Source organism: Abrus precatorius, unplaced genomic scaffold (genome assembly GCF_003935025.1).
Source record: "Abrus precatorius isolate BTA unplaced genomic scaffold, Abrus_2018 Scaffold10, whole genome shotgun sequence".
Taxonomy (NCBI): Eukaryota; Viridiplantae; Streptophyta; class Magnoliopsida; order Fabales; family Fabaceae; genus Abrus; species Abrus precatorius.
In genome coordinates, this window is record NW_020874292.1 from 25,701,206 (window position 1) to 25,728,845 (window position 27,640).

Here is a 27,640-nt window from a genome sequence, read left to right on the forward strand (position 1 = left end):
ATAATTGTTTAATGATGAAAATGTCAAATTTGATAATGAATTAATTTTTTGAAATGAATTTAATAGTTCTATTTAAAAACAATGTTATAATATTTTATATTAAAAATAAAAATTTAATGGTAAAAATTTTTTGAGCTCTTTTTTATTTAAATTATGTGTAATTTTGATTCTTTTAAAATTTTTTTAACGTTAATCAAGTCTTTTTATTTCAAAATTATTATTGTTATTATTTAAAAGAGTAAAGAGATTACAATGGATTTGAGATATAAAATAATTTTAAAAGTAAAAAAATTATGAAAAACTTATAAGAAATGAGATAAAGAAAAAAGTTTTTTTTTTCACCAATTTTTTTTACATTTAAGTTAAAATTTGATGTGTTGATTGATATTATAACTAAAAGATGATTTAATTAATTTAATTTTATAAATTTTTACAGTAAAAAAATAAAATTATTAAAGATGTTGTATGTATTTAATTAAAAAATTAATTAACTTAAAAAATCTAAAACTATATAAAATTTAAATTTTAGAAAAACTAATGGAACGAGCCATGTGATTTTAAGGGAGAAGATGAGAGTGAGAGAATGATACCTTGGTTGCTCCATAGAATTTGTCATGGCGTGGACGTTATTTCCTCATAATGTCCCATCTTAACCTTATGCTATAATTGTCGTGTATGTGAGGAATTTCATGTATTGTATTGTATGCAAATAACGTTTAAATGAATAAATAAAGATATTATATGCATGCTATTGCTTAATGCTAACTTAATTATCGGATGAAAGAGAAAGAGATACAACTCAAACGGAATTTGGAGATAGCTACGTTAACCGTTTTTGTCGCTCTTTCAGTTACTAGGCTTTAGACTCGCTACTTGTGCGTCCACCATCATCATCACTCTCTTTACCCTTTTCTTTTGCATTTGTCTCAATTTCAAACAACAATTTGCCATTGCAGTTAAACATATATATCATATAATGGCATTCATGAAGCTCGGATCAAAGCCTGAAGCTTTTCGTCGAGATGCCCAAACATGGTGACCATTCTTCATCCCATTAACCTTTTGTTAATTCTTAATTAACGTTCCCAAATAAAAAGAGAACCTTGCATTCATTGATCTTTTTGGGTGGTGGATATATATATATATATATATATATATATATATTGCACTTTAATCTGCAAATTTGCCCCTAATTTTTGGATCTAATTTTGTTCTACATTCAGGGTTTGTACAACAGGACTTCCTAGTGATGTTACCATCGAAGTTGGCGAAATATCTTTTCTCCTCCATAAGGTGCTTGTTTTGATTTGACATATTGCATGCATTCTGTTTTGATATAACTTTTATGACTTTGAAGGTTTTTTCATGTTTTTGTGATTTTGATGCAGTTTCCATTGCTTTCCAGAAGTGGGCTACTGAAGAAACTCATTGCAGAGTCCTCAAAGGAGGATGGATCAAGTTGTGTTTTGCAGCTTCATGATGTTCCTGGGGGAGCCAAAACATTTGAGCTTATAGCCAAGTTTTGTTATGGTGTAAAAATAGAAGTCACAGCATTAGATGTAGTAAGCCTCAGATGTGCAGCTGAATACCTCCAAATGACTGAAAACTATGGTGAAGGGAACCTCATTGCACATACTGAGGCTTTTCTCAATGAAATTTTCAGCAATTGGCCAGATTCCATAAAAGCCCTTGAAACATGTGAGGAAGTGCAACCCTTTGCAGAAGAACTTCATATAGTTTCTAGATGCATTGATTCTTTGGCTATGAAGGCTTGTTCAGATCCAAACTTATTCAACTGGCCTGTGGCTGGACGTACTTGCATGCAAAATCAAGCAAACCATGTGTTATGGAATGGAATTTCTTCTGAGCTACCATCCCAATGTGATGACTGGTGGTTTTATGATGTATCTTTGTTAAGTTTACCCCTATACAAACGACTGATTATATGCATTGAAGCAAAAGGAATGAAATCTGAGAATGTTGCTGCATCTCTTATATATTATCTTAGGAGGTTTCTCCCCTTGATGAATAGGCAATCAAGCTTCACCGATACAAATCATTCGAGCATTCCTACAACTTCTGAAGCAGACCAAAGGGCTCTACTAGAAGAAATTGTGGAGTTGATTCCTAATAAGAGAGGGGTCACATTCTCCAAGCATCTGCTCAGGCTGCTCCGCACAGCCATGATATTACATGCAAGTCCATCGTGTAGAGAAAATTTGGAGAAAAGGGTAGGAGCTCAACTAGACCAGGCGGCACTTGCGGATCTTCTCATTCCAAATATGGGATACTCGGGTGAGACCCTCTATGACATAGACTGCATTCAGAGGATTCTTGATCATTTTGTGTCTATATACCAGCCAGCATCCGTTTCAGCTTCTCCGTGCATACTTGAAGAGGGGGCATTGATAGCTGGGGCTGATGCATTGACACCAATGACAATGGTGGCAAATTTGATTGATGGATATCTTGCTGAGGTGGCTTCAGATGCTAATTTGAACTTGACAAAGTTTCAGGCACTTGCTGTTGCAATTCCAGATTATGCTAGGCCACTTGATGATGGTATATACCATGCAATAGATGTATACCTTAAGGTTAGATCATTCTGGATAGCTACATCCCTGTCTTGTGCTTCCGATTTACTAGGCGATTTGGTATATCGATTTCAAAATAACGAAAAAGAACTGAAATTTAGGAAGACAATGATAAACTGAACTAGTACAAAATGATGTTTACTACCTTATCATAGATATATTGAGAAAGAGTATAAATATAAAATAAGAAGTCTATGACAAAGAAAAAGAATGCTTAACTAATCTACAGTGATTGAATCTTTCAGGCTATGTTTGGATTGATAGAAAAAGATTGACTAGAGTAAAATGCAATAGAACACGATGACATACATTAAATTGCATTTCATCCAACTCACTCTTTTTCATTCCCTCCAATTTGGAAAATATGGAACGCAAACAGCTTTTTCTTTCATCCCAATATTAAATATCCAAATGCCTCACAGATTTAGTATCAAGATCTCACAGTCAAGTACTGTTTCAACACTATTATTTTCTTCTGTGCCCAACTGTTTCAAATATGATAATTCTAACGTAAAACTCTACAAAAACTACAGGTACATCCATGGCTGACGGATTCTGAACGGGAGCAACTTTGCAGATTGATGAACTGTCAAAAGCTCTCATTGGAAGCCAGCACACATGCAGCACAAAATGAAAGATTACCTCTCCGAGTAATAGTTCAAGTCCTGTTCTTTGAACAGCTTAGACTCCGTACATCAATATCTGGCTGGTTCTTTGTTTCTGAGAATCTTGCGAACACACAAAACCACAATAGAAACAATAGTACTTGTCAACTGGACTCTGCAGAGGGAAATGAAAACTTGAGGGGACGTCTTTTGGAGCTGGAGAAGGAATGCTCAAGTATTCGAAATGAGCTGCAGAAACTTACAAAAACAAAGAGAAGTTGGAGCATTTTTCCAAAAGGGTTTGGCTTTAGAAAAAGGTCAGAGCGTTGCAACCCAAAAGAATCAAATGGCAGTGATGCAAAGACACCATCATCCAGTTTGAATGGAAAACCAAATCATGAAAGTGGTTGAGGGGGTTCCATGAACTTCATATAGCTCAAGTGAGTGGAGATAATCTGCTTTCTTCTGCTACACATTTTATTTTTTAATATCCAAATGTGGTTGTATATATAACTTCACAGTCAAATTGTTGGTAGAATAGCGTATTAGTACAAAAAAATTCAGTGTTATTCTCACATTTCTTACAGTAGTCTGTGGCTGACAGGAGGAATTGTGGCCATGATCCTTTTGGTGTTGCGGTTTTCTGATAACAGCATGTCCTCAACATTATGTTCCGTGCTTTCTTGGATCACTTTAGTTGAGAGAGGTTGTATAATGTCAATGTTTTAGATCTATTCAGTCCTTAGGGGTGACAATGGTGCACTTCTAATTGAGGCTCCTAGGGTGGCTCTGAAAACTAAGATATGGCAGCATGCAGAAGTTGCATGTCGCTTAGGTAGATAGGAAGATGACACAGGACACTGTAAATACAAAACTACAAACCCACACATCCAGAGCGGAGAAGCAATGATAATATATGTATTTTACATTTAGTATTGAGTTATATTATTTTACACACAGTGTAGAGTTATCATTCATTCAACATTTTATACAACACTAATTCTATTTCTTTATTATATCAGCCATCTTATCTTATATTTTTCTCTCTTCTTTCTATCTTTCTTTGTAGTACACTTTATTGTATTTTGAGTATATGACCAACCAATTTTAGAACTTTCTGCCTATAAACAAAGAATTGTAACAGAGTAGAACAGCATGAGTTTTTAAATTAATCAACTGAAGGCAGAATATATTTTTGTTAATCAAATGCTGTTTTAACCGTACAAGGTGGTTACCGGGAAACATACTTCATTCCACTTTCAATAAAATAAGATTCTGCCATTTGTCTCCTATCCAGTCCACACACCAGTATCCTGAACAATTTTAACATGAGATATCAAATAATTGAGTCCTTGAAGATTATCTGATGTAAAAAAACTAAAACCCACCAAATAGTTGTATTGATTAATTTTTAAAAAATAACAAAATTACCTTTTCAAGAAGCTAATTGTTTTGTATTAGAAATAGACGTTTTGATTCAACAGAACCTCCCGGAGGATACGTAATTTTAATCTTGGTGCGATGATCAACATACTCGCATACTCCCTCACTTACCATGCGCCACACCTTATTAAATCCAAACCCAACACCTCACGACCTCACGTTCCCGACCCAACGAATCCATATAAACCATAACCTGATCGCCGGGAAGCTCATCGGTTCAGAGTGTGCGGCGACACGCGCCACCTCATGCACCAAGACATCTTCGCTTACAAGTTACGACGCCCTTCTAAAATAAGGCTTTGCTCAGAACAAGATGTTGTAAATAATATATCTAACACAAGAATTGGCAATGCCACACGCGCCACCCTGCCCCCGATAAATACACAATTCACTTCTAAATTTTTTATTTTGTTATGGGACTCAAATAAAATCCCTTCCTCCCCTCTCCCCATGCATCCAAATTAAGGAAGCTTTTAACTTCTCTAGTTCCTTCCCTCCCCCCAAATTCCATCCAAACAGTGTAAGGAATTAAGATCGAAAATGAAGCTTGCCCGGCACAAACCCATAGACAGATTTTGTGGTTACACAATGCGGATGAAGTTGGCAATCGCATTTGGTTTAATTAGTATGAACTACCATTAAAATAGTAAAGATCCTGCGAGTCTGTAGTTAATTACTGAGCTTGTCCGAGACCGAATGCTCAGTAATGAATTAATTATTCGTCACATAGTAAATTTTGCTTATTCCAAAGTCAAAATAGTATTACCATGTCTTAAATTTTTAAAATTGAGCATCAGTTTCAAGAATCACCCATCCATAAGCAGCTACAAACTGAGTAGAAGCTCTGGTCCTTAATAGAGCGAGACCTGTTAAACATGTGAATTTGACTACAAATTCAATGTAAGGCTATAAAAAAATCTAAAATTGAATGAAATGTTACTTGCGCCATGTGATGTCCTAAAATATCAACCCCACTTAACGAGTAACTGCTATGAAGGAAAAAAATAATTAAAACTACAAACCGAGTCACGAATTCTTCTTCAGGTTTGTGGTTATAAAATTAGGTTACAATTTACTTTACCTGAAGTACTTTTGTTTTGGAATGTCAATTAAATATCGGTCAGATTATCAACGAATTATTTTCTGGCCACAACGTAGAAATATTATTCCCAGAGTGTAAAGAATCATCGAAAAGAAACAGCTGTAGGATAGTCACCAGTTAAAAGGAAATATTTTTTCAGCAGCCGCTGAAGCAGCTATCTGATCAGATACTGTTTCCTCAATTTATCATAGCAAATAACCAAGTACCAACCCGTAAAGAATCAAATGAATCATAAAAAGTAGAATTTAGAATAAATAGTATAATATTTATCAATTCAAACTACCATATATGATACGCAACTTATAATCATGTTTGCGAAAATAAATATGAGAAACCAAAAAAATTAAAGTATTTTGGTCCTGTTCTACATATGATTGACTTCATTCATGTGTATTGAAACAGCATTTTAGGGATTGATCGAGTCAAATCTATCACACAAATCAGCGACAATCTGAGGCAAATTAAGGCACATGGAAAATAAATTTCCACCCCATTTTAGGGACAAAACTTAAGCGCATCGAAACATCATATAAATTTTAAACGCGTTAAACTAGTAAGCCACCGTGAACTTTCGATTAAGCCCTCACAACCATTGTTCAGTCGATTGAAGTAACGAAAACCAGATGATCAATGACCATATAATTTTAAAAGCAATTGGCACAATCAAAAGCTTCACCCATCGTATTGAATAGAAAGACTCTACAAGAAACACCGCATCCAAATGAACCTAGAAAGAAGTCATCGTATATATAGGTGACAACAGAGTACCCATAAAGGTGTCAACGGTATATTAAACCCATATCATCAAGGGGAAATGTACATTATTCAAATCAAGGGGACTTTTGCGAGTCAAAATGACATTCTGCGCTTATCCCATTCCCAGCATATAGTAGATGCATAAAAACACACCTGAAAAAAATACGAATATATGATGTCATTGTCCAACTCGAATATTGAGTTAACAGCTCATGACAAATATTTCTTTAAGAAATAATGAACCATTTTGCTTCCATCAATCCTTAAAGATACCTGATTTTAAACATCTAAAATTGGTAAACTTTTAATAAGGAAAAGCATTTATCACGTTAAAATCCTTTCTTTTCCAATAAAATTTAATTTTTTATTTTTGAAACACGTGAAATCCCATGAGGGAAAATCATAAAAGAAAAAAAATTCAAACTTGGACAAGTAAAGAAGCCCAGCGCAGAAATTGATTGCAGAAACACGAATGGAATGACCCTCAAGGGCTAGACAACCGTAAAAAGGAAAACTCCATTATCAAGGAAAAAAAACCATAACGAAGATTAGAAAAAGGGAAAATGAAATGAAATGAAATGACCTTGAGCTTAATTGTAGTAGAGTTCGAGACCCATGCCATCGTGGATCTCGTAATCCTTGAGAGTGATGTGATCCTTGTAGATTGTATACCACTTCTGGATGCGGATCTTGTCGGCTCTCGTGCCGGTCTGTGCCGCCACCAGCTTCTTCAAGTCGCCGATTGTGTCATCGTCGTTGCACTTCACACGCACCTTCTTCCCCAATCGATCGTTCAACACCACCTCTATCATCTTCGCTCAAAACCCTAATCCCCAATTCCCAACCTAAACTCTTTCTTTTCCTTACTTAGCGCGTCTTTAGAAAGGAGGACATATTTATAGTTATATTCACCGCCACTCGTTGCGTGTAAAACAAGCTTTACGTTGGCTTGTATAATATTTATAATTTGTATAAAATTAAATTAAATTAGTCTTCAAAATTATATATTTTATTTTTAAAAAATTTTAAAAATTAATTTTTATTTATAAAGTAATTTTTTAACACAAATTAAAAATAAAAAATATTAAAATAAACAATCTATAAAATAATTATATATGTTAAAGTTTTATTAATATGATATTTGTCATGAAAATTAACATCAATAATTAATTAACTTCATGCATCAGTCTATTTAATCCCTGATACACTCTAAAACAAAGAATCCAATTAACTTAGTATGTTAATGTCAATACTTAAAATAATTGATCATTATTAAATATATATTTTATTTTTCACAAAAAATTAGAAAATTTGAATTTTTTATTCTAGTCAATATTTATTTAGATGAAAATAAATCTTATAAAAGAATTATAAAAATTTCTTAAATAAAAAAAAATTATTTAAGTAAATTTAAGATAAAAAAAGAAATAAATAAGCATTGTTAATTGTTATTTCAAGTCTAAAACATGTATCTTGATAAGTTTGTAATTAGGTCCTCTTTTACAACTCATATATTCATATTTGACCTTTATTTTTTTATTTGGTTTTTACACTAATTTATATATTAATTATGTAGTTTGGTATAAAGAGGCCGCAAGTAGATGTTTGGTGCATTCTAAGCCCAAATTGATGGAAGATTAAAGATTCACAAGAGTCAGCACGCTCAGACCCATTCAATAAGCACAGGTGCTGCGAGCCTATGCACGATCATACTTAAGGCCTTGCACGACCGTGTTCATCTGCGGGAAGCTCAATTATAAAGAGTTTTTAGGGTTTTCAAATCCTATAAAAAGGAAGACCTGAGGCACCATTAGAGACCATTTTTTTACATATAGTCTTTGGCTTTCGAATACACTTTTCATCTCGTCTTTCTCTTGTACGGGATCCTTGGCACATGCTTAGCGAGACTTGGAGCTTCAAGCGATCGTACTTGAAGACCGGAAACACATTTCATATTCTAGTTTGCTATTTTTTTTTATTATGACTTTGTTTATGATTATTTTAGTTCTTTTCTTTAGCATGAGTAACTAAGTCCATAGCTAGGGCTATGAGAACTATTGTTCATTAATTTATGAAATTTTGATATTTGAATCTAAATTTGATTTCCGCTTATCTTATTGCACTTCTTTCTTAATCATAATTAATTATATCGTCAGGCGACCTTACGTCGATTAATTAATAGATCTATAAGATAAAACGAAATAAATGATTAGGTGGACCAAACCAATCTTTCTCTTCTAATCATTATTAACTTAACAAGTTCATAGGTTCTTTAAGCTTTCTTAAATTGATGTCTTGCATGACCATTGAGTATTAATAGTATTTGTATGAATGATTGGTAATCACAAAGAAATTGGATTTAGAGTTAACCAGAAAAATAACATAAAGGATTGAATGAGAAAACCCATATGCCTTAGGTTCTTCTTTGATAAGTTTAACCAAGACGTGCATTATATTCTTTGCTCGTAGTTTTATAATTGATTTTATAAATTATTGTTTTTAATTAATCTCGTATCTTTGAACCTTAAACAATTGAATTAGAAAATTTTTAGTAATTGGAAATCAATCCTTGTGAGACGATATTTAGGGAACTTAATTTAAAAACCCTTTATTACTTCTCGAGGGGTACACTTGCCCTTCGAACATATCTCATGGCTCGATCTCTAACAACAATTGAGTTCTTAATTTGTTCTACTATTTTTTAACATATAGTTGAATTTTTCCTTTTCACAAACTTCTATTTGGATATCATTTTTTCCTCTCTCCTTATATTGACACAAGTGCAGCAAGACCCTTTAACATTGTTAGGACCTTACTTGAATTTTTTTTTTTTATAAGCAAAACATATATTATTAGAGAGAGTTCAAAGAAAATTCAAAACTCATATATATAGAAAAATAAATAAATACTTAGACAAAAAAATAAAAAGACAAAAATATAATCATGCTAGTTAATGCAATTTCATGGGTTTAGATCCCAATCAGTTAATAAAATAGTTTTTCCTTTACTAACAAGTGATAATCACTTTCAGAAATTTAGAATAATAAAGTTTAAAACTTTCCTCTTATTCAAAACTTAATTTTGCTTGAATTAGTACACCAAAACTCAACCTTTGTTTCTAAATCATTATACTCACGTTGTGTCTCCACGAAACTATCATACAATGCACTATTTCTTCATCAAAATATTTGCACAACATTCAAACATCGTGTAGATTTTTTCACTATGTTTCTCACCTACATTTTTTATTTGTTCTAACTTAATTACAATTATTTCAATCATTCCTTCATTTTCTAAGATTTCCAACTTCAAGTTATCCACTTTCTTTCTGATTCTATCCTTCTCAAACACCATTTCATCGAACATCATTTTTGTAATAATTCATTTGAGAAAGGAACTCTTTATTTTTCTCTTCAAATTCTTTGTATTATCTTTCAACTTATTTAAAACACCTCTCAACCAATCAACTTCTTCTTTATTTTCCTCTTTTAGATTTGTATATGTTGACAATTTGGTTTAAATGAACTTTATTGATTTAAACAAATTTTACACATTCTCTTTGTTATTTTATAAAATTTATTTAAGTAAATTTCAATTAAACAATTTAATTTTTACTATAATAAGAGAAGACTTAAATAAAAATTTAAAGATTAAATATTTAAAATATATTTAATTTATGTTTTAAAAATATAATATAAACAAAAAAATATTTTTAAAACAGAAATTAAAATACTGTTAATGTATATCTTTTGTAAAATTAAAGATAAAATAATTGATAAAACAGTCTCATGAACAAAAATAATATTTAAAAATTTATTTATTTACGAATTAATTATGTGTTTTTATAATTTTTATTAAGATTTTAATTTTTAAAATTTTTTATTACAATTTAATTAAAATTTATAAATATTTATTAATAAATAGACAAAATTATAAAAAATCAATTGTAATAACATCCATTTTCAATATAAATATTTTACTTCTTTCCCAAATAAATGTGTTGTCCACATGCTTTTTTACACGACTTATGCCATGTTTATTTGAGATCGAAAATAAAGAAATGTAGGAGAAGATATATATTTAAAATTTAAAAACTAGTAAAAAGATACTTCAATAATATTTTTAAGACGTCATTTCTTACTTTCTCTCTCTTAATTTTTTTCTTTAACTGAATAATTGAAATTTTCAATAATTGACAAATAATTCCTAAAATTACAATTATTGTGGATTAAAAAGGCAATAATCATCTCATCGAACCAAACTTGTTTGTAAACTCATAAAAATGATAAAAGAGAAAAACATGTTTGAAATGTTTTTTTAATAATTGTTAAAAATTGACTTATATTGATATAAAATTTAATATTTTTATTATTCAATAATTCTATAGAAAACATGTTTTAACGATTTAATTATTAAATTATGAGTATTTACTGTTTTATTTATTTTTTGTTAAATTAGATAAACATTAAATATAATCAAATAAATTTATAGAATAGTTTATATTTATAAATAAATTTTATTTTGTTTGACATCGTAAGGCAATAAAATTTTTAACAGATATTTCCTTATGGTTAGTCTTTAGGCAAAGTAAAAGAATAATAAAAAGTTAAAACTGCTTTTATGTGTGATTCTTGAGAGTTATCTTGAGAATAATAAAATTAATTCTATTACATGTACAAAGAGATCACTAAATGTGACACATATACACGTCTATTAACATTAAATAATTGGTGCCGACCTAGGACCTAAAACAGCTCATAGTTTATTTTTGACAATATTTTCATCGCTCTTTTCATCGTTTTTTGTTCATTTATAAATTAAAAGATCTGCATTCACGTTTTCACATATCAAAATAATTATTTACTTAAAATTGTTCATTTTGATTTCGCAATTCAATTCCGTTATCCACACACGCTCAAACTATTTTAAAATTAGCAAACTATTTTGTCTTATGCACTTTTAAATAAATAAAAAAAATGCTTCCTCAATCTTTAAACATAGTTATTTAAAGTTATAATACAGAAATTAAAAATACATTTAATTGTCTTATTTTTATCAAAAATATTATGAACATTTTTATTATATTCATTTCAAAATTTGTTTATACAACAAAAGAAAAAAATATATAAATGTACTTTAAAATTGTTAAATAACTATTATTTAAACAATTAATTAAAAATTTATTTTTTAAAGACAAAGATAGTAATATTTTAAAATTTGAAACCGCTGTTAAATCAATAAAAATATCATACATAATTTATTAATTTAGTAATAATTGAAGGACAATTAAATTGATAATCATAAAAATATAGATTTCTTAATATTGTTTAAGAGATGATATAATAAACTGATAAAAATATATAAATTCAATTAACATAACATGATCACAAACATAAAAAAAATCACAATAAATAATAATGTTTTAAATTTTAATACAGATACCATATATGTATTCTGATGATTTTTTAATTAACAAGATCAGTTACCCAAACAACGCAGTCAATTCAATATGATTTTTTATTTTAATAGAAGGGAACAAAATTAAAGAAAAAGAGAGAAATTGAGTTAGAATCTTACAAAGTGTCATAAACATCGTACAATCAGTAAGAATAATACCTGTTTTAACTTCTTAAGAATTCCCTCCCCAACAACTAAAAAAAAACACTTGTTCTAAATTTCTAATTAAAATTAATTTAAACACAAACTTTAATCATATTCAATATTTTTTAATTAATTTTTTAAACAAACTCTAAACCAACCATATTCCCTTTATTTATTACTATTTATTGTTCTTAAAGGAATTTATCATTCATTATATTTTAAAAAATTAATAATAATAAAGCCCCACCAAATTGTTGATACCCTTCTTAAGAATGAAACTTAAAAAGCAGAATTATCTTTTTCTAGTAGTAGTATTAACAGGGTTAAGGGTGATGATCCACAATTCCCCACACTCAAAATCACCCAACCGTGCTTGTAATTTCCCGGTTACTGACCTTCCCACTCATCGCATCCTTCACCCCTTTCCATTTATTAGGGTTCTCTGTTCCGATCGAGGTTTTTGCAGATGTTGAAACGTTCAGGGTTCCGTGCCTTTGGTGGCAATGTGTTGAATCATTGTTGCATTGGTTGATTTCCTTTTCCCTCTTCTAAATGCCAGTTTGAATCTTTTCATTCTTGCCCTCAAAACCCACCTACCGTTCTCTGACACGTTGCCACGTCGTTTTCTTTGGAAGCTTTGGACGTTGGTTTGCTTTCAAGTTTTGGTTTTGTTTATGGGTTTTTTGAGGGGATTGTTGTAGAATACATTGTTTTTCTTTTCCCTTTTTTTTTTTCCTGAAGATGATGAAGAGACTGAAGAGTGAAGCTCCCAATTCGAGGAGGTTTAGGTTGTCTCATTTTTTGTTTGGTGTTGTGGTGTTGTACTTGGTTTTTATATCGTGTAATTTTTCACAGTTTATGAAAATTGTATCATCGTTAAGTGGGGATGAGAGTTACGAGGGTTTGGATAGGATAGCTATTGGGGACACTGAAGATGCAGATTTAAGCAAACCCTTTGTTAGTTCTGTTTATAAAGATGCATTTCATCGAAGGTTAGAAGATAATAGGGACCAGGATGCTCCGTTGAGGCCAAACAAGGAACCAATGAAGGAGGAAGATCATGCTAATGAATCTATGAAGCAGATTCCACAGGGATATGGTAGGATTACCGGGGCAATCTTGCGGCAAAGGAATAGAACTGGTGATTTGTCTGTGCTTGAGAGAATGGCAGATGAGGCATGGACATTGGGGTTGAAGGCTTGGAGTGAATTAGACAGGGTTGATGAGGTGGAGGATGGAGAAAGTTCTGTTATTGAAGGAAAGCCCGAGTCATGTCCTTCTTGGATATCATTAGGTGGGGAAGATTTGTTGAAAGGGGATGGTTTGATGTTCCTTCCTTGTGGTCTTGCTGCTGGTTCTTCAATCACTTTGGTGGGGACACCCCATTATGCTCATAAGGAATATGTTTCCATGCTTGGCAAGTTGAAGAGAGGCAGTGGGTTGGTTTCGGTTTCACAGTTTGTGGTTGAGTTACAAGGGCTAAAGTCAGTGGAAGGGGAGGATCCTCCTAGGATTCTTCACTTGAATCCTCGATTAAGAGGGGATTGGAGCAAACGACCAGTTATTGAACATAATACGTGTTATCGTATGCACTGGGGAACAGCTCAAAGATGTGATGGTTTGGCATCTGAGGATGATGAATCAATGCGTGGTATGATTTTATCATATTTCATATTAATTTTCAAGCGTGCTATATTGGGGTTTGGGGAACTGCTGTATAGAATATAGAGTTCCATTGTCATGATGTAGAATGGAAAGTAGACAGAAAAGTAATTGGATATATTAATATTGGAATTGATGGTATAAGGAAAAAAATAGAAGACAAATGAGCATGAAGAGTGCCTTGTTGCTTAAATGGTTAGTAACATGAAGCAGGGTTTAGAGATATAAGCTTCCATTTCTTGATTTCATTGATATAAAATCCAAGGATGTTGAGACAATATCAACTTGACAACATATTTTGTCCGCCAGTTTATATCCATGAGTTTGCAGCTATGTATGAGAAATTTGTAGAATCACAAGTATATTGACTAAAGAGACTAGATAATAAATTAATATAACTCCTCATGTTTTACAATATGGGTTATTATCTTCTGTTGATGTTTATTAATAAATATTACTATGGAAGCTTGCAGAAAATAATTCTTGACAGTTTAAATATTTTACAGTGTAGTGCAATAATAATTTTGTAAAGAATGAAATTGGATCTACAATAATGATAATGAAGTTCTGTAATCCTTTAATCTATTTTTGGATTATGCTTGGCAGTTGATGGGTATAGACGATGTGAAAAATGGATGCGGAATGACATTGTAGACTCAAAAGAGTCCAAGACAACATCATGGTTCAAGCGGTTTATAGGGCGTGAGCAGAAGCCAGAAGTGACCTGGCCATTTCCTTTTACAGAGGGTAGAATGTTTGTCCTTACACTGCGTGCTGGTGTTGATGGATACCATATTAATGTTGGGGGTCGTCATATGACTTCATTTCCATATCGGACAGTAAGTTAATCGAGACATGACAGATGTTTCCATCTTATACTTGCTTTAAATATCTTGATGGGGTGAAATTGTATGATTAGCTTATACATGATAATAATTATTCGTGGGTATAAGTTTCTTGTTGCTGTTCCTTTATTTTACATGTTGGTCTTAGTTGAAAGAGAGAATCGTTGAGAGAAATTTGTGTTAATTGGCTGCAGTTGATCTCTTTTTTATAGCTTGAATATGATCAATCAATAAAATAATCAAGAGGGTAATTGAGTTATATTAGAAACTAAGTTACACCCTAATTTTCAGCTACTAGTTGCCTAATTACTAGCTAATTGACATAATAAATAGTTGACCGTATATTCTAGCATAGATGGTAATATTTAACATTCTAACAAACTAAAAAAAAACATATTCATTTCATGGTGATGAGTTCCTCTTGCATTTATGTTGGATTCTGTAGCAGAAAATTTTGGTGTTTGGTGTACCCTGAGCCATAGTATGACTTATACCGATGGTGATATCACTCTTATCATGTGTCAAAGGGCCATGTTTGGCTTAAACTTCAAGAACAATTGGAATTAATTGCATAATCTATAATGCATGCTGCTGCGGTTATAGATTTTGTCCAGCTGATTTTTCTTGTCGACTTTCTTCAGGGTTTTACACTTGAAGATGCTACAGGATTGGCAGTTAAAGGGGACCTTGATGTTCATTCAATATTTGCTACTTCTCTCCCTACTTCGCATCCAAGTTTCTCACCTCAAAGAGTACTTGAAATGTCAGAGACCTGGAAAGCTGGGGCCCTACCTAAACATGCTGTAAGACTTTTTATTGGAGTTCTTTCTGCTTCAAATCACTTTGCAGAGCGTATGGCAGTTCGAAAAACATGGATGCAAGCATCTGCAATCAAGTCTTCAGATGTAGTAGTACGATTCTTTGTTGCGTTGGTAAGGCTGCTGGCTTTATTTTTATTTACCATAGAAACATATATAGTTTACTTCAATCTAGCATGAGCATGAAGAAATGCATGATACCATGATGCAGTTTGGATTAAATAGTTTTATTATTTTATTTAGCATTTCTTTGTCACAATTAGGGTTATTGATTTGAGATAATTTATTGTTATTTGTTATTTAGGTATTCTATTCTATTTTGAATTATCTTATCCCAGCTTAGAATAGGTCTAACTTGTTATGATGTTTGGTCTATTAATAAAACTTCAATGTAAGAATTTGATATGCTTTTGCTTATCATATGACATTGAATTTCCTTCATTCAGAGAGACAAAGATGTCTGATATTTTTGAGTTGGATGAACATTCTGCCAAGATGAATGCTCTTGGTTTGTTTAGTAGGGGAGTACCCTGTCAAGAGTATCACTCTTGGATTGTCCTACATTATACCAAGAATGCCATAGAATTGCAGTAAGAATTTATTGGAGAACTGGAGAAGAGAAATGTGTCCTTCCTGGGGTTGTTTTATGGAAGTTCACGGGGAAAAAGAATCGATTTAAATACTAAAGGAGCATTAATTGATTTCTAGCCTTTGACTGGAATGATAAATGGTGTCAGTTAGATTTTGTACTTTGATAAGGGGCAATGTCAAAATTTTGTTTGAGCTCTAACTGGGGCTTTTGTGACTTCCAATTTGTTGATCAAAAGGATACTGCAAATAGAATTTGGAGCTGCTGCTTATTTTGATTAGCAATTTCTTAAGGTTACAAAAGCTAGGATTTGTTTCATTCCCTGGATATGTAAGGGATTTTTAAATAAAATAAACACAAAGTCAGTGACACAAGAACTTGAGCTTTTTCTAAATTTTTCATATTACAAAGAATGGTAACCATCATTTATTGGTTGTTTGGCTATAATTTATCGCCAATAGCAATATTTTTCACAATGGACTGAGTAATAAACTAATTCAAATAAATGTAGATATAATGCAGTTCTATCATTCTATGAAATATAATACTATTTTTTTAAATTCTTTTTTTCCTATTTAACCATGGGCAGTTGTTTTTTAGTTTGAAATTCAAGGACTTTCTGTGTATTTTTTTTCACTGTTATTATTCTTATTGATATGATATGGATGGTTTTTCTGTGTTTTCTAAACATCACAACATGAAGAATCCAAGGAAGGAAGTAAATGCAGTGCTGAGGAAGGAAGCTGCTTTCTTTGGTGATATTGTCATTTTGCCCTTTATGGACCGCTATGAGCTTGTTGTGCTTAAAACCATGGCTATCTGTGAGTTTGGGGTGAGTTCATTTTTAAATCTTTAGTAAGCTCTTATGTTTCTTTTTTTTTTTTTTTTAATGCATGTTGGGGTAAATAAATAGCATAGCTAATGTCTGTCACCTCCCTAAAGATATTCAACTTGTGGCTCCCAGACTTTCTTTCTGTTCTCTCCAGTTATATAAGTCAATCTTTCTTTTGTGCAGATTCAAAATGTGACTGCTGCATATATCATGAAATGTGATGATGACACTTTTATCAGGGTGGATACGGTCTTAAAAGAAATTGAAGCTGCACCCCAGAAAAAGTCCCTCTATATGGGCAATCTCAATCTCTTGCATCGGCCTCTGAGAAATGGCAAATGGGCTGTTACTTTTGAGGTACGATAGTTGTTGCATTTAGTTGAACTTTTGTAGGTTATACGTGTGAGTGTTTACGTTTCTGTTTGGTTATGGAAATGATAGTTTTTCACATTTAATGAAGCTTATAAATAGGGATTAGATTCTTAGTTACATGTGTATTCCCAGACCCTTGTGCAAATAAAAATTGATCTTAAACAAGGTGGGGTAAAACTGAAGAGCTTCTGCATTAATACCTATGTACCAGCTCTATTTAAATCTTAAACTACTAGCTTGGACAGGGATGTATTTATGAACTTATATATTTTATCTGGAATTCAGGGCTCTTCTCTATGGTGTTAGACTCTCTACTTTTGATCGCAAATGATATTTGTGTTTTTGATAGATTAATATGAGAAATCTGTTAAGAGCAATATTTCATTGTTTATTTTATTTTATTTTTGCATTATATAGTAGAATTCTACTTTCCTTGGTTGCCCTTGTCTTAGGAGTCAGCAAATAGCAAAATTTAATGCATAAAGCATTATTATCTGTAATCCTCTTCTCTCACGGATTATGATAATTGGTGCAGGAGTGGCCTGAAGAAGTATATCCTCCTTATGCAAATGGCCCTGCGTACATAATTTCAAGAGATATTGTTACTTTCATCATATCTCAACACAAGGAGAGGAAGCTGAGGGTTTGTAACCATAAACTTCATTCTCTGACCTTTTGGTCTTTTATCAGTACATATTATTGATTGTTGATCCATTTGTTTGTGGTGACAGCTCTTTAAAATGGAGGATGTAAGCATGGGAATGTGGGTTGAGAGATTTAACAATACTGTGGCAGCTGTTCAGTACTCCCACAACTGGAAGTTTTGTCAATATGGATGCATGGAGGGCTATTTCACTGCACATTATCAGTCACCAAGGCAAATGGTCTGTCTTTGGGACAAATTGTCAAGAGGTCGTGCAAGATGTTGTAACTTTAGATGACAATTTGCAATTACCTTTGTATCATTGTCCACTCTCAAACTTGGTTCACATAGATTAGTATTTGTTGAAAATTCGCTGTGATTACAAAATGTATTACAAATACTATTCAATTTGAAAGAAATAGGATTTAGCAGGGTGGTTCATCCGGTCTAGTTTTGGGTGAGTGTGAATTTACTGCCCATCAATTTTATAAATCAGATGAAACCGTGACACTTCGAAGACTGAAATTAAATTGTAGTTTACTGCTTCATTCGGTTTCAAATCATGATCTGCTGGTGCTTTACGTTTGGTTTGTTTAGTATCAATATTTGACCGTGTTGAAGTAAAATATAAGCAATTGTATTCATGGTTAGTAAAACTTAAAATTTTGTTTTTCATCGATGTACTTGCATTTATGTCCTTTTTAAAGCCGTTAACTAGCATTTCTGTCTTCACTTTTCATACTCTTGCCATTTCTTTTAGTCTTGAAAATAGACCTTGGGCCTTGTGAATATTATTTGGGTTCAACTTATCAAAAAGAAAGTCTATTTATTTGTCTAATCATTCCACGTCGAAGTGATCATTTTTGCCTGAGAGACCAAAAAAATTAGTCTCCACTCCTTTGCTCAAAATCTTAGTGATCAATGGTTTTAAAACAATTTTACATAACATATTAAAGAAAACGCTAATGGCTATTGTTTGTCATGCATATTACTTTGTTTTTAAACGTGAAATAAAAGCTAACTAAAAGTAGGGAACATTCAGCACCTCTTTCTCTAATCTTTGGATTCAATAACGGAGTTTGTACTCGCAGTTGCTGTTCTTTAAACACATTTTAAAAATAAAAAGCATAAAGCGGAATAGCATGAAAATAAGATACATATTGCTTCATCGTGAAAAAGACAGAGACTTGAGTTTAATATCATAAGTATTGATACTGATATCTAATAAAAATTAAAGTAGAAGTTTTATTTTAATAAAATATGTTAAATTTTATCACCTGTATGATAATATTTAATGTCAATTTTTATTATATAAATTATCATAAAATTTTTTATTTTTAATTAAAAATTAACACCAACCATACTTCTTATTTATAATTTAATTTTATTCATTATAAAATGTTTTGTGAAAAATATTAGTAACCAATTTTTTAATATACAAGAATAGTAGGACTCATATTTTTATTTTTAATAAATTTTAACTAATAATTAAAAATATATTAAAAAATTATATTAGAGAATATATTACTAATTTATCCTTTCAGCCGTGGTCACTGCGTGTTCAAATTTAATAGAGTGAACATGGCTGGGTCCATCTAATCTCTGCCCTACCACACTCCTTTCATTGTCACGAAACCATCGATTTTCATTTCTCTGATTAGGTGGCACGTGCCATTGTCCTCCCTCACGTGCTATTATATCATCCCCATTTCAAAATGGAACAAAGTAAAGAATTTTTTTTCTTCTTTTTCTGTCTAAAGAATTTGGTTCCAATGGTCTCAAAGTTTCAATAGCATAACATGACATCTTATCCATTCTGCGCTTCCGTTTTCTCTTCGGTGTCCCTCTGTCGGCAACACTTTAATGCGCCACCTGTCCCATATCACACCGACACGTGTCATGCGCGTATGGCTTTTCCTCACTGTTTGGGTAAAAGACACGCTGGTCGACAGCAACGTGGTTCTGATCATCAATCTGCAAGCAGCAGCAGAAGACGACCAATACCTGATTACCTGTTAACTAATGTTACCCTTAATTCCTTTAAATTACCAAAATGCCCTTTCTGTAATCCCCCTCTTTTATTTTCTGACACTCTTTCTCTTACTTTCATCTTCTATCATTTTCCTTATAATCACATCATTCACATCATAATGCCCTTCACATTTTTCCTTTGCTTCTTTTCCACTCAAACTCAAATTGCACAAATAATGTAATATAATCAACCTACAGTGATTAATAATGACACAAACAACCGTCAATGCAGATCCCAACTACGCCATCTACTTTGTACCCTTGAAATATAATTCAGGAATATTGAAAATATATTTTTAACATATTTTTAATTATTTAATAAAATTTATTTAAAATGATATATATCCTACTCTTTCTTATTTTTAAATTAATATTTTTTCAATAAATTTCAATTAATAATTAAAAATATGTTAAATAGTGTGTTACTTTTAATTGTTTAATATAACTTATTGAGTTTATTTGGTTTGGATTTATAAAATTAATCTTTGTATTTTTCAATAAAAATATATCATTTAATATATATATATATATATATATATATATATTTATATATATTGATCATGTTTAACAATTCAAAATTAATTTTACTAGACTTTAAATCAATTTGGTGAATTATTTCTCCATTTCTTACACAATTTTTACCAAGAAGGGTGCTTGGCACTAAGCCAGTATGCTGGTACTATAGATTAATAAATGGATGAATTGATTTCATGTTGTGAATGTGGGAATATAAAATATATATTTTTCAATCATCCACGTTCAGATGACCCAGGATTAACTGCCTCAGATACTGTACAAATTAGCTCATCTTAATTGACAATTGAATATGTGGATGCAGAAAAAAAGTGTGCATGATCACAATATCATAATTAAAATTTCAATATAGTAATAATAAAGATAGCTTTACGAGTATTGACCTGATGACTATCTATTTTGAATGTAAAGATGATTACTTTATTTTGCTTGTTTCTTTCTCGACACATAACGGACAGCAAATAGTTGAGCTTTTGATGGAGAAAGGTTGGTGTAAAATAAAACGCATAAAATAAAATATCTCTTGACTTCCTTGAGAATCCCATGGAGAACACGTGAAGTAGGTTTTTTATTTTTTCCCCTATACACGTAATAATAACAATTTGTAATATAAAATTTAATAATTATTTGCATTAAGGTGACTCTAAATAGTTTATTTCTAGTTGATAATCGATAGGAATTAAAAAAAAAGCCTAACATCTACATCGAGAGTTCCTGCCACAAAACTCTCAGTACCCATCAACAAAATATCAACTAATTTCATAAAATAACTCGAGATTTTTTACGATGGAAAGAGCATTGATTATTATCATGATTTACCCTTTGCGTAAAATAAAACGACAAATGTCTAATAACTAATAAATACCAAAAAAATTGTTAAAATCTAAATGAAAAGAAGAATGGCATACCAATTATTGAAGGGGCAGTACTGGTACTTAGGATAAATACTATGAATATATCTGTCATATTCACTGTGTCTTCACACACGGACATGAAAAAGTTTTGTCCTTTTCAACAGCTCTCTCTCTTTCCTCAACATCACCGTTTTCCATTAATTCCGCTCTCACACACACTCATCCCACTCTTTCTTCCCACGCAACGCATTCTCCAAACTGTAAACGAAAAAATAAAAATAAAAATTAAAAAATCCACACTTTCATTAATTGATTATAAGAACTCCAACAACGTTAAGGTACCCCACATCAACTACCACCTTTGCTAATCACCATCCTCACAATATCTGCCTCTTTTTCATCTTTCTTTGTTAATTATTGCCATTTGCTTCACAGACACAAACAAAACAACACCCTTTGATATGCTCCGTAACTGTTCCTAAAACACCAATTAATAGCTGTGGCAACGGTTGCTTTGAGATTGAATGATGGAAGCAGTGACCCAGTAACGGTTTATTTGTGGGATGTGGCAAAAGTGAGGAACTTGGGTTGAAGGGAGTGTTTTAGAGAGAGAGAGAGAGAGAGACCCAGATGGATTTTTCATCGTTCTTGACGTCCCTTGGGACATCCTTTGTGATATTCTTGGTTTTGATGATTCTGTTTGCATGGCTATCAAGTAGACCTGGTAACCATGTGGTTTACTACCCAAACCGGATCCTCAAAGGGTTGGATCCGTCAGAAGGTGGATACAAGACCCGCAACCCCTTCTCTTGGATCAAGGAAGCAGCATCTTCTTCTGAACGTGATGTCATAGCCATGTCTGGGGTGGACACTGCTGTCTACTTTGTCTTCCTCAGCACTGGTTTGTTATTTTTCCTTTTTCCCTCCGTTTTTTTTTTCTTTGTATTATACTGTTTTTCTGGTTGTTGTTTGGATCAAACAGCATTTTAAGCAATTGTGGTTTTTTTTCCCTTTCGGGTTGTTATTTTGGTATCACTTTTTTTAACTGTTACTATGGGTGTATAAGATTACCATATAAGGTGAGAATTTGGAATATTTGTTTGTTGTACTTAATGACATTTTATCTGCATAGTTTCGGGGTGTTGATAATTCCTATGAGAAGATGAGCCTGGGTAACATCATAGGAGGACTCAAATAGTGTAACTTTCGATGTGATGTGCAGAACAATGGTTATCAAATGTTTCAATAAAAATCTCGGGCGAAACAAAATGTGTGATGAACCTTGAGAGAGTTGAATTGTGAAACTTCAGCATATATTGTAGACAGTTTCAACTACCGTAACACAGTCCTGGTTACCGTTGCATTCTGTGACAAATTTAGACAATTTACAAATTGATAATGAAACCATAGTAAGAATCTTTATAAGATTACCTTGTGAGTTTGATATGCAAATGTTTGGAGGATTTTTATTTATACATTACAGTAATTTAAGGGTCTGATTGGATTGACAAAACATTTTCTGTTTTCATTTCCTATTTTCACTAATAGTTATAATAATACTGCCTTTTTTTTCTCTTTTTTATTTATACCTTTTCTTGAACCTCTGTTCATATTTTTCTTAATCGTTCTTCTGATAGAGTGAATCTTTCACTGCTATTACTTCAGCATAGCACTGTTTTAAATGGTTTGGTGATGACAAGAAGATTGTTGCCTGTATGGGCAAAATGCTACACTATATACACTGCACTGCTTCTTTATGACCTTTGTGGATTCTAGACTATTGCATTGTGTTTTCGTTCCCAAAATGTTTTCACATCACACGACATAGAAAGAAAAGAGAAATGTTTTCTACTACAACAGCTTTCTTTTTTATATAAATGTGTTTCCCTGGTTGTAAGCTTTCTTATTTGACAATTGTTTGCCAACATGTTTATGGGATGATTAATGAATCCAGCATTCAGTTTTTGATTATTCTTCTTCTTGTTAACTGCCAGTGTTGAGTATCCTAGTTTTATCTGGAGTTATTCTGCTACCGGTTCTTTTGCCTCTTGCTCTTACTGACGATGGTGGGAAGAAACAAACAACTAGCAAGGGGACCTTCAATGAGCTTGACAAGTTATCAATGGGTAACATCACAGTAAGATCAGTGTAGCATAGCATTTTTGTACAATATTATAGAGTAAATTTTCCCTTTATTCAACTAATTTTCTTTCAATGACCCATATTTTTCCTGAGTTAAACAGCCAATCAGTTTCTTAATACCTTCTAATGATAATAATGCTAGAGACTGAATAACTTCTTGTATGTGTAGGCAAAGAGTTCAAGGTTGTGGGCTTTCCTTATTGCATGCTATTGGGTTTCATTTGTTACACTTTTCCTCTTATGGAGAGCTTACAAGCATGTCTCATGGCTGCGATCTGAAGCTCTCAAGACTCCTGATGTGAAGGCTGAACAGTTTGCTATAGTTGTAAGAGATATACCTCCTGTTCCTCAAGGTCAGACTAGGAAGGAACAAGTTGACTCTTATTTCAAAGCCATCTATCCTGAGACATTTTACAGATCTATGATTGTGACAGACAACAAAGAGGTATGGTTTGCATTTGATTTCCCTTTTCCATACCCTCTGAAATACCTTCACTATTACATTGGAGCACATCTTTCCATTTTCTGATTGAATTTAGGAACCTAGAGAATGCAGAATGTCTAATGATTTTGTCTTTGTAATGTAAATATATAATCAGTCTATGATGCTTCTCCCTAATTTTTTTTCTGCCTGTGAATGTTAATGTAATTCCTCTGAGATTATTACCAACAGGTGAATAAGATTTATGAGGAGTTAGAAGGGTATAAGAAGAAGCTTGCCTGTGCTGAAGCAGTATATGAAGGATCAAAAACAACTGCCAAACCAGAAGGAACAAGACCTACTAACAAGACTGGTTTCCTTGGACTTGTTGGTAAAAAGGTGGATAGCATAGAGTATTACAATGAAAAGATTAATGAACTTGTTGTCAAATTGGAATCTGAGCAAAAGGTCACTCTTAGAGAAAAGCAGCAAAATGCTGCTACGGTGTTTTTCTCAAATAGGGTAGTCGCAGCATCTGCATCTCAGAGTTTGCATGCACAAATGGTTGACACATGGTCTGTTTTTTATGCTCCTGAACCGCGCCAACTACTATGGCCTAATTTGAAAATCAGGTTTTTTCAGAGAGAGCTGAGGCAGTACTTGGTGTATTTCATTGTTGCACTGACCATATTCTTCTACATGATTCCAATTACATTTATATCTGGGCTTACAACTTTGGACAATTTGGTGAAAATTATTCCATTCATAAAGCCAGTTGTCCGTATAAAGGCTTTGAGGACAGTGTTGGAAGCATACCTCCCTCAACTTGCACTGATTATTTTCTTGGCTTTGTTGCCCAAGTTGCTTCTGTTTTTGTCTAAATTAGAAGGCATTCCAAGTGAAAGTCATGCCATCAGGGCCGCGTCTGGAAAATATTTTTATTTTAGTGTGCTGAATGTCTTCATTGGTGTTACTATAGGTGGAACCTTGTTCAGCACATTCAAGACAGTTGAGAAGAACCCAAACACAATTGTGCCCATGCTGGCTGCAAGCCTCCCGGGCAATGCTACTTTCTTCTTGACCTATGTGGCCCTGAAGTAAGATAGCTTCTTAACTTTATTTTATTTTGTTTATTTATCCACAATGATACTTTTTGTTTATTCATACATTAAAGGATGCATAACCACTTTCTAATGATGATAGATGAAAATGTAGAAGGCATGCTTTATCTGCAAGTAATGTTCCATATTATAATCGTTATTTTCTTTTCCTAGATTATTTTGATGTAGGAGTTATTGTGGATTCCAAAAGCACATCTATAACAATATTTTCTCACATGATTTTGTGTGTGAAGAGTAAACTTTAACATTTGGCCTTTGGACTATTCCTACTAGGCATATGAAGTGGAAAAGAAAAGACTTAACCTTTTTTAATTTTTAAATGCTTGAGATGACACAAAGTAACTGATTTTTCTTATGTCTTAGATTTTTCGTTGGCTATGGCCTTGAGCTGTCCCGAATTGTTCCTCTTATTATATTCCATTTGAAGAGAAAGTATCTTTGCAAGACTGAAGCTGATTTGAAAGATGCTTGGTATCCCGGAGATCTTGGTTATGGAACTAGAGTTCCTGGTGACATGCTGATTGTCACAATTGTCTTCTGTTACTCTGTCATTGCTCCTCTAATAATCCCATTTGGTGCTCTATATTTTGGCCTAGGATGGCTTATACTGCGAAATCAGGTAAAGTTCTTGGAATTTTGTTTAGTTTATGGCTAACTTATACATGTTCCTTGTGCTTATCTGGAGTTTTGGTTAAGTCCTTTATCTTTTTCTTTTTCTCAGTTTAATATTTTATCTTTTCTTTTTATATCAATTTGGTCCTTCCCTTCCTATCAAGTTATCGATTTTAGCAGTAGTTTAAATTACAATTTCTGGCAGTCAAAAACCATCATTATTGGCAAAAAGGAGTAAAATGAAACCATAAGAAGAGATAAATGACCAAAATCGAGAGAAAAAATATAAAGGATTAAACTCAGACTTAAAGTATACATCAAATTATGAAAAGTATACCCAATCATTTTTTTTTTCTTCACAAGCTTATAGATGATGATAACTTTAAATAGAAAACTTATAAGCTTGTAAATTTCCAAATTGTTTATGTTTACTACATGGAATTTGATGATATCCCATGCTCACTCTCATCATTAAGAAACCATATAGACTTTTGCTAATGTAGGCATATTATTTTGAAATCACATCTGTTAGAATTTTTTTGTTTGACATTTTTGTTATTCTTGTATTAATAACAGGCACTCAAAGTCTATGTACCATCATATGAAAGTAATGGAAGAATGTGGCCTCACATACACAACCGTATACTAGCATCTTTGATATTATACCAAATTACCATGCTTGGTTACTTTGGGGTGCAGAAATTCTACTATACACCAGTGTTGATTCCTCTTCCCATATTGTCATTGATCTTTGGTTTCGCCTGTGCAAAGAAATTTTATCCCACATTTGAAAGTCCAGCACTTGAGGCTGCAGCTCATGGTCTCAAGGATATTCCCAATATGGAATTGATTTTTAGATCTTTCATTCCACCAAGCTTGAGTTCTGATAAGATTGATGATGACCAATTTGAAGATGCATTGTCTCAAGTTTCGAGAACAGCATCATCTGTTTGATATGTAAAGTATGGGTGTTTCAACTGTCATTTACCTGTTAGTTGTAATCTTGTAGGGATACTTTTAGATACTTTATTAATTGTTGATAACACGTTTTAGGAAACAGGGGTGTTGAGTGTTGTGAATGTGGTTATGTAAGAAAGTATTGGGTGGTCTTGTAATATTATTATGCAGTGTTTGTTCGACATGTAATAGTTGCGGATCAGTGTTATGATGTTCTTATAATTCAAGGTTTTCTTTAATGTTACTAAGCGAGAATTGATGTGACTTTTCTTTTTGGTAAAATAAACAATCTCAAAGAATTTCATTTTTTGGTAGGCTTTACCACGTTGTGACGTGTGCTTTGACAGCAACCTGGTCCCAAATAAGAGTTGGAAAGTTGGATATCAATAGAAAGAAGAATTTTTTGGGACTTTTAGTAGTTGGTACAACAGTATCAATCGAAAGAATATTAATACAGTATACGTACACATATAGCCTTTGCATGGCTTCCCACCGTCAATCTTAACAATAAAAAAGTTTGATTCCAAAGTCAAAAGAATATTTGGAACAAAAAAAAAAGTCAAAAGAATATATAAAAAGAAATTCGTTGAAAACTACCCTTCCGAACTACGTCCACTAAATTTCGTCTTAGGACCCAAATCTATTTTGAGGTTATTTTGTTTTTTTTTTTAGAGTCGTTGAATCTTTCTCTTTAAACTTTATTTGGATGATGAGATAAAATAGAGAAGAAATTACCAAAAGAGTATGAAATAAAATAAAAAGTGTTGTTTGGATGACTAAAACTATAAGAAAAAGAAATGAAATAAGTTTTTACTCGTTTAAATGAGTAAAAAAGAGAACAAAAGAAAATAAATACTGATTTAAAAAATATTTATAATAATCATAAAAATTTAATAAAAATGTAATTTTTTTTACTATAGTGTATTTTCCTTAGCAAAAATATTATTTTTAATATTTTTATATTATTAAAATATTATTTCATATAAAAAAGTTAAAACAAAAACATATGAAAAACCCACCCATAGCCCTCCCCCTTACTATATTCACAACACGGAGATAATCTTTGTTTGTGAGAAATTCTTTTTCACTAACTTCCAAAACATCCA

At 32.2% G+C, this 27,640-nt stretch overlaps 4 protein-coding genes across 5 annotated transcripts; 3 read left to right on the plus strand and 1 right to left on the minus strand.

Moving 5' to 3' along the window:
* The first annotated feature begins 976 nt into the window (after nucleotides 1-976).
* On the plus strand, nucleotides 977-3,610 carry LOC113852130 (BTB/POZ domain-containing protein At5g03250-like). The gene is made up of 4 exons (XM_027482377.1): nucleotides 977-1,035; nucleotides 1,224-1,293; nucleotides 1,389-2,594; nucleotides 3,128-3,610. Exons 1-4 carry the CDS (start codon nucleotides 977-979, stop codon nucleotides 3,608-3,610), a joined length of 1,818 nt encoding a protein of 605 aa, XP_027338178.1.
* A 2,785-nt stretch (nucleotides 3,611-6,395) lies between these two features.
* Nucleotides 6,396-7,357, minus strand: LOC113852623 (ubiquitin-like protein 5). The gene is made up of 2 exons (XM_027482939.1): nucleotides 7,084-7,357; nucleotides 6,396-6,653 (listed from the first exon to the last, which is right to left on the minus strand). Exon 1 carries the CDS (start codon nucleotides 7,310-7,312, stop codon nucleotides 7,091-7,093), a length of 222 nt encoding a protein of 73 aa, XP_027338740.1. The 5' UTR covers nucleotides 7,313-7,357; the 3' UTR covers nucleotides 6,396-6,653; nucleotides 7,084-7,090.
* A 5,038-nt stretch (nucleotides 7,358-12,395) lies between these two features.
* Nucleotides 12,396-18,538, plus strand: LOC113869237 (hydroxyproline O-galactosyltransferase GALT2). Its single transcript, XM_027505469.1, has 7 exons — nucleotides 12,396-13,752; nucleotides 14,370-14,602; nucleotides 15,250-15,540; nucleotides 16,719-16,847; nucleotides 17,031-17,204; nucleotides 17,755-17,862; nucleotides 17,951-18,538. Exons 1-7 carry the CDS (start codon nucleotides 12,843-12,845, stop codon nucleotides 18,158-18,160), a joined length of 2,055 nt encoding a protein of 684 aa, XP_027361270.1. The 5' UTR covers nucleotides 12,396-12,842; the 3' UTR covers nucleotides 18,161-18,538.
* Nucleotides 18,539-21,408: 2,870 nt separating this feature from the next.
* On the plus strand, nucleotides 21,409-26,778 carry LOC113867944 (CSC1-like protein ERD4). Of its 2 annotated transcripts, none has more exons than XM_027503463.1 (6): nucleotides 21,409-22,182; nucleotides 23,276-23,418; nucleotides 23,593-23,868; nucleotides 24,097-24,941; nucleotides 25,329-25,584; nucleotides 26,154-26,778. In XM_027503463.1, the coding sequence occupies exons 1-6, from the start codon at nucleotides 21,912-21,914 to the stop codon at nucleotides 26,529-26,531; spliced, it is 2,169 nt and encodes a 722-aa protein (XP_027359264.1). In that variant the 5' UTR covers nucleotides 21,409-21,911; the 3' UTR covers nucleotides 26,532-26,778. The 2 variants fall into 2 exon arrangements, with proteins under 2 accessions (XP_027359264.1, XP_027359271.1); XM_027503470.1 differs by having other exon boundaries at nucleotides 22,051-22,182; nucleotides 23,276-23,407.
* Nucleotides 26,779-27,640: the final 862 nt, after the last annotated feature.

What these genes read in the sequence shown, in the direction of transcription:
- LOC113852623 (XM_027482939.1), bottom strand. Translation starts at nt 7,312, where the DNA reads ATGATAGAGGTGGTGTTGAACGATCGATTGGGGAAGAAGGTGCGTGTG.
- LOC113869237 (XM_027505469.1), top strand. Translation starts at nt 12,843, where the DNA reads ATGATGAAGAGACTGAAGAGTGAAGCTCCCAATTCGAGGAGGTTTAGG. An exon ending in CTTCATTTCCATATCGGACA is followed by an intron (nt 14,603 to 15,249) that starts GTAAGTTAATCG and finishes GACTTTCTTCAG; the next exon opens with GGTTTTACACTTGAAGATGC. An exon ending in AATGGGCTGTTACTTTTGAG is followed by an intron (nt 17,205 to 17,754) that starts GTACGATAGTTG and finishes TAATTGGTGCAG; the next exon opens with GAGTGGCCTGAAGAAGTATA.
- LOC113852130 (XM_027482377.1), top strand. Translation starts at nt 977, where the DNA reads ATGGCATTCATGAAGCTCGGATCAAAGCCTGAAGCTTTTCGTCGAGAT. An exon ending in CGTCGAGATGCCCAAACATG is followed by an intron (nt 1,036 to 1,223) that starts GTGACCATTCTT and finishes TTCTACATTCAG; the next exon opens with GGTTTGTACAACAGGACTTC. An exon ending in TATCTTTTCTCCTCCATAAG is followed by an intron (nt 1,294 to 1,388) that starts GTGCTTGTTTTG and finishes ATTTTGATGCAG; the next exon opens with TTTCCATTGCTTTCCAGAAG.
- LOC113867944 (XM_027503463.1), top strand. Translation starts at nt 21,912, where the DNA reads ATGGATTTTTCATCGTTCTTGACGTCCCTTGGGACATCCTTTGTGATA. An exon ending in TATCAATGGGTAACATCACA is followed by an intron (nt 23,419 to 23,592) that starts GTAAGATCAGTG and finishes TTGTATGTGTAG; the next exon opens with GCAAAGAGTTCAAGGTTGTG. An exon ending in GGCTTATACTGCGAAATCAG is followed by an intron (nt 25,585 to 26,153) that starts GTAAAGTTCTTG and finishes TATTAATAACAG; the next exon opens with GCACTCAAAGTCTATGTACC.